The sequence below is a fragment of the Leptopilina heterotoma genome, unplaced genomic scaffold (assembly GCF_015476425.1).
Source record: "Leptopilina heterotoma isolate Lh14 unplaced genomic scaffold, ASM1547642v1 Lhet_562, whole genome shotgun sequence".
Taxonomy (NCBI): Eukaryota; Metazoa; Arthropoda; class Insecta; order Hymenoptera; family Figitidae; genus Leptopilina; species Leptopilina heterotoma.
The window spans coordinates 130,383-136,506 of record NW_025111124.1 but is presented as its reverse complement, the minus strand read 5'-3'; the positions used below and the strand labels follow the sequence as shown (position 1 = coordinate 136,506).

The following is a 6,124-nucleotide window of genomic DNA, read 5'->3' as shown; positions in this document are numbered from 1 at the left end:
CAAAATATCAATTCCAATACTACAGATAATTTTTAAAAAAAGTTATCCTCAAATGTTATAGTATCGGGAATTTTTTAGATTAGTGATTATAAATTAGAAATGGAAAGTTAAAAATCAAAATGGTTTTTTTTTAAATTATGGAATGTATTTTTTAATATTGATGTAAAACGGTTGTTTACATTCAGTGGATGATAACATCTTTGCAAGTTTACAATTCGTTCACTCCAAGTGGAATGTACGTATGTTTAAAGAACATTTTAGAAGTTACGTATCTTCCACGTTCAGTGAAGAAACCACGTATCTTTCTGTTCCGTGCAAAAACTACGTATCTCTGTCAGTCACTTTAGAAGATCTACATTTTATTATTATTATTATTATTTTGAAGTTAATATTTTGTTATGAAGTAATAATTTTTTCAAAAGTTGATGCAATAAAATGTATATTTTTAATAATAATTAAATTTTTTTTCTTAAAAATATTAGAATATTATTAGAAGTTTCTAAAGCGACTGACAGAGATACGTAGTTTTTGCACGGAACAGAAAGATACGTGGTTTCTTCACTGAACGCGGAAGATACGTAACTTCTAAAATGTTCTTTAAACATACGTACATTCCACTTGGAGTGAACGATTTGTTTAAGTTAACCCATAGTCATAGCACTTCCGTCTAATTGAAGAAAGCGTGCAAGGCCCTCCAGAAATATTCGCCATCCGCTTTTTCTTTCTTCACGTATCACGAGCTTCGATACATCATTCTCCGTATTGTTTAATACTCTTTTTGAGTTCTCGACATCTTCAGCTTCTTTTTTTTTACGTTCATTCTCTGTTATTTCATTTAATTTATGTGAACATGTTGTTAACAATGAGCGGATTTTTGCTTTTACGGCATTAACAAGACCATTTACTGAAGTAGCTATATAACTCATTCCTTTTGTTTTAAGTATAGAATCAAGAAATTTTATTAGACTTACTTTATTTAGCAATTTTTCGGCTGTGATGAATTTTTTCAAATTATCACTAATTATTTCCAGAGTTTGAATTTTAACCTCTGCATCAGAATTATTGTCTAAAGAAGTTTTCAAGCTTTCGTTGATTCTATTCAAATCGGCTTTATTGGTTTGTAAAGTATTAGTATCATTGGATTGACAAGAGGCAGCGAACTTTTCATCGAACGAGTTGCACAGTTCAGTTTGAAATTCTAAAATTGCATCTATGGACAGCAACTCATCATTCGCCTTTCGTAGACAAAATTCTGATTCTTGGGAAATTGTTAAACCTACATTTTGGAGACATGACTTGATTATTCTCTTGCAGTTATTAATAGCTGGAATAATATTAACATCGATTTCAGAAGTAACAATCCCAGTTTGTTGTGCTTTCTTGAAGAAGGCTAAAATTTGGTTTTTATGTATAATAATATGTCGTACAAAGTCTTTTGAAACTTCGGATATAGACATATTTGGATTTGATAATAATCTGTTAAATAATTTATCAGTTATGTATTCATGATCGACTAAATTATCAAAATCATCGGATTTAGGTGCTTTTGAGATAATTACTGATATGCTTGGAAAAAAGGTTCTAAAACTATCAGTAAAATATTCTTCTAAAGTACTTAAAAGTTTTCTCATCTGTTCAACATTGTCATTAATAATGTCACTAAAACTGATAACTATAATAAATTTCAGAGTTTCGACTTTTCTTGTCAAATGATACAGATGAAAGGAATTGTTTAAATCTTGCATTATACCTCTATTGTCCGTAAACCCAGCAGTATCCCAGATGTCCAAATTCTGTAATTGTGGCCTTGTTGAGTTCCATTTTTTGGGAATTGTAGTCACTGACAGTGATCCAGCACCAATTTCTGGTCCTTTGGTATTGCTGTTAGCTAGTTCTAATTTCAGGGGCTCATATTTACCAGAGCGGTAAGCTTTTAATAAATTACCCATTAAGTAATTAATTAGTGTACTCTTGCCATTTCTTCCATTGCCTATGACAAATGCCGATCTTCCACTTTGACCTCGAGTTGCTGCTTCCATACGACGTTCCGAATCATTGAAAATTTGTCTTATTTCATTTAACTGATTAATACCAAAGTCACAATCTTCGCTTTCAATCATCGAAATTAGAAAGAAGATTATTACATGTCTTATCATGATGGATAAACAATGTATTGCAACTTTTTCCAGTGAATACTTGAAAGTCTGAAAAGTTGACAAAGTTATTTACTAGACAAATTGTCATTAAATTTCAGTCTGTATTGGATACGAGAGAATATAACGTCACAATAAATAATTTTTTTATTGTAATTTTGAAGTAATTGTAATTGTAAATTAATTAAACAATAAGTAGCACGCTTCAGCGGTTGTATAACATCTAATTTAAAAATAAATTACAAATAAACAGGCATCACAGTACCTTTTTTCCTCAAAAAATGTGAAAAGGGAAATTTTTTACCTCAAAACGGAAAACAAAAAGGGGACAAAAATTTATTTGTTTATATAACTTGCATATAACAGGGCTCGAACTAGGTCCGTAAATCCCGTAAAAGTCTGTAATTTTGCTTAAAGTCCGTAAAAGTCCGTTTTTTTTTAAAAAAAAGGTCCGTAAAGTCCGTAATTTTATTGGAAAAGGTCGAAAATTTCGTAAATTGTACGATATAATTTGGAGAATTTTAGAGAAATTATATAAATGATTGCAGAAAGTCAATTATTTTCAAAAGTAATAAAATTCTTCGTGGAAATTCAATTATGATCAAAAATTTTTTTAAATTCTCGTCAAAATTTCAATTATCTTTAGAAAAAAATAAATTCTTCTTCAGAATTCAATTATTTTTTAAACATTTTAATAAAAATTCTTTGCAAAATTTCAATTATTTTCAAAAATTTTAATAAAATTCTTAACAAAATTTAAATTATTTTAAATAATTTTCAACAATTCAATGATAATAATAAAATTCTTCTCAGAAATTCAATTATTTAATTAAAATTTTCATAAAATTCATCGAAAAAAATCAATTATTCAAAAAGATTTTTATAAAATTCTTTGCAAGAGTTCAAATATTTAATAAATTTAAATAAATATGAAAATTTAAAAAAAAATGCTCAGCAATTGAAATGTTTTTAAAAATTATAATAAAATTTCTTGCAAGAATTCAATTATTTTAAATAAATACTAAAACTCATCGCTCAATTATTATTCTTAAAAAATTCGAATGAAATTCTTGACAAAATTTCAAAAATTTTCCTCAATTCAATGATTTTCAATATCTACTATTTTCATAAAATTTCACAAAAGAATTCAATTATTTAAAAAAAAAATTGTATTAAATTTGTTCTTAAAATATTTCATTATTTTCAAACAATAATAAAAATTTCACATGAATTCAATTATTTACAAATTTTTTTTATAAATTTCTTCTCAATAATTCAATTATTTTCATAAATAATACAATTTTTACAGGGATTCAATTATTTTCGTACATAATAAAATTCTTTTTATGACTTTAATTCTTTTCATAAATAATAAAACTCATTGGGCAGGATTTAAATTATTTTTAATAAAATTTTAATCAAATTCCTCGAAAAATGTAATTATTCTGAAAAATTTTATTAAAATTAGTCAAAAGAATTCAATTATTTAAAAATTTGTTGATTACATTCTTTATGAGAATTCAATTTTTAGAAACATGCAATATTCAATAAATTGTGTTTTTTTTATTTAAATAATGGAATTCTAGTAGAATTTACTAATAAAAATTGATTTAAAAATGGATTTCAGTTAAAATTTTAAATTATAATTGAATATTAAAAGCATTAGAGCATGAATTTTTAGAAATATTTGAATTTTGAAAAGGTTTGAATTTGAAATTTTTGAAAATCTGAATTCTTCATTTTTTCAACTAACAATTCTGTGGAATTAATTTTTTTTGAGAAAAAGTTTAATTACCGTTTTTTTGAAATTTTAGATTGTAAATTGTAAACAAATGAATTTCAAAATTCTCAAAGAAGTTTTTTAAAAATTATTAAAAAATAATGCATTTATAGAAGAATTATAGTTAAAAACACAAGAAAAAGTTTAATTTTGGTTTGGAAAAGTTACAAATTATTGCAGAAATACAATTATTTTCAAGAGTAATATTCTTCACAAGAATTCAATATTGTTCAAAAATAATAAAATTCTTCGTAGGGAATCAATTATTATTTTCACAAATAATAAAACTCATCACAAAATTTTTGCAAATAATTGAAATTTTGCAAAGAATTTGATTAAAATTTTGGAAAATAATTAAATTTTGAAGAATTTTTTTATTTATAAAGAGAATTGAAATTTTGACGAGAATTTCTTTAAATTTTTGAATATAATTGAATTTCTGCGAAGAATTTTATTACTTTTGAAAAGAATTGAATTTTTGCAATAATTTGAAACTTCTCCAAAATTAAAATTTTTTTTTAGTGTTTTTAACTAAAATTCCTGGTTAATTTTTTTATTTTTAATAATTAATTGAATATATATTAAAAAATTTAACTAATTTCAGAATAATTTAAATTTTGAAAAATTTTTGCAAAAATTTAAGTTCTTTAGAATTTCTAATAAAATTCATTCAAAATTGAAATTTTATAAAATTTGAAATTTAAATGTTTTGAAGTCGATCTATTTATAAAAATTTTAAACGCAACAATATTAAAATTGAATTAATTTTGAAATGTATAACTAAAATTATTTAGTAAATAATTAAGAAGTTATAATTTTATGATAGTTCTTCAAGAATTAAGTTATTTAAAAAAAAAATAATTGTTGGAAATGGAAAAAATTGAAGGTTTTGTATTAGAATTTTTGTTTTTTTTAGAAAAAACTATTAATAATAATAATTGAATTATTTGAATGTTAATTAATTATTTTTCTAAAGGTCTGCATTCTGTTGAATGAACCACAATATAATTTATAAAATTCTTTACGATATTTATATTATTTAAACTATTAACATAAAAAGACCTGTTTATATTATGTTGTGGTGTTAATAATCTAAATCAAAAATAAAACTCACTGAATTCTATAAAATTGAGTCTAAAGTAAATTTTATGATTACACTTTGAAAAAGATTTCAAAAAGAGAAAAACTTGTTTATTTTTTATTAGAAAAAGGGGGTAAATCAGCAAAAAAAAAAAAAAATGGGCAAAGGGTGACAAATGGTCAAAAAAGGGGAAAAAGGTGATAAAATTGAAATAAGGGGACAAAAAGGAAAAAGAGGAGCAACTGTGATGCCTGAAAGTTAAAATTATTAAAAATTGGTACTACAGAAAGAGGGGGAGCGCTGTTTCTGTTATGCTAAGCAGTACTAATTAACAATTTGTAAATATTACTGACGGAATAATTCAAATAAATATTAATTTGATTTTTAAAATTATATTCGCTTACCTCCTTGGTGTGAAACTTATTCGTATATTTAATACACAGGAATAATCAGACGAACTTCAAGATTTATTTTCTGTTTCAAACTTAGTGCCACGTAACCGAATAATAAATGTAACGCAATTTGCCAACTTTGTTATTTGTCATATTTAATATTATACATTAAGAATATCTCTAAATTTTATGTTCCATTGACCAGTGGAACAACTACAGGTGTAACGAGTTGCGAATGAAAAGAAAGAATTCTTAATCAGTGAATAGATGTACTGTTAACCAATAAGAAAAATACACACTGAAAAAAATTTGGTGTTACTGCCTTTTCTGTTAGTACAGCTGCCATCTCTCTAGATACGTCAGCGTTTCCGAAAATCGAACAGCAGTAACGCTAAAGACAAGGTAGTAGGTGTAGCGCTACGACCACTAAGATGGTAGTGACGTCAAATTTTTTCCAGTGCAGGTGCAACGAGTATATAGATTAGGAAAAAAATTATTTATTACCTAGTGAATGTTTAGAAAGAAAATTAAAAAAATTTGGTCTTTTATAAATTTTAATACATTGAAAAAATTATTTTCTATATTAAGAAAAGGATTTTTTTACATTTTTGTTTTTAAGAACGTTGCGGACTTGAGGCTTATCTTTATAATAGTAAAAGCGTGTATGGCTTTATAGACCAAATTTTGATAAAAAACATTTATTATAAACTTGAAAAAA

At 24.8% G+C, this 6,124-nt stretch overlaps 1 protein-coding gene across 1 annotated transcript; it reads right to left on the bottom strand.

Annotated features, from left to right (window-relative positions):
• Window positions 1-388: 388 nt before the first annotated feature.
• On the bottom strand, window positions 389-5,779 carry LOC122508737. Its single transcript, XM_043622257.1, has 2 exons — window positions 5,419-5,779; window positions 389-2,204 (listed from the first exon to the last, which is right to left on the bottom strand). The coding sequence occupies exon 2, from the start codon at window positions 2,154-2,156 to the stop codon at window positions 642-644; it is 1,515 nt and encodes a 504-aa protein (XP_043478192.1). The 5' UTR covers window positions 2,157-2,204; window positions 5,419-5,779; the 3' UTR covers window positions 389-641.
• Between the last annotated feature and the right edge of the window lie 345 nt (window positions 5,780-6,124).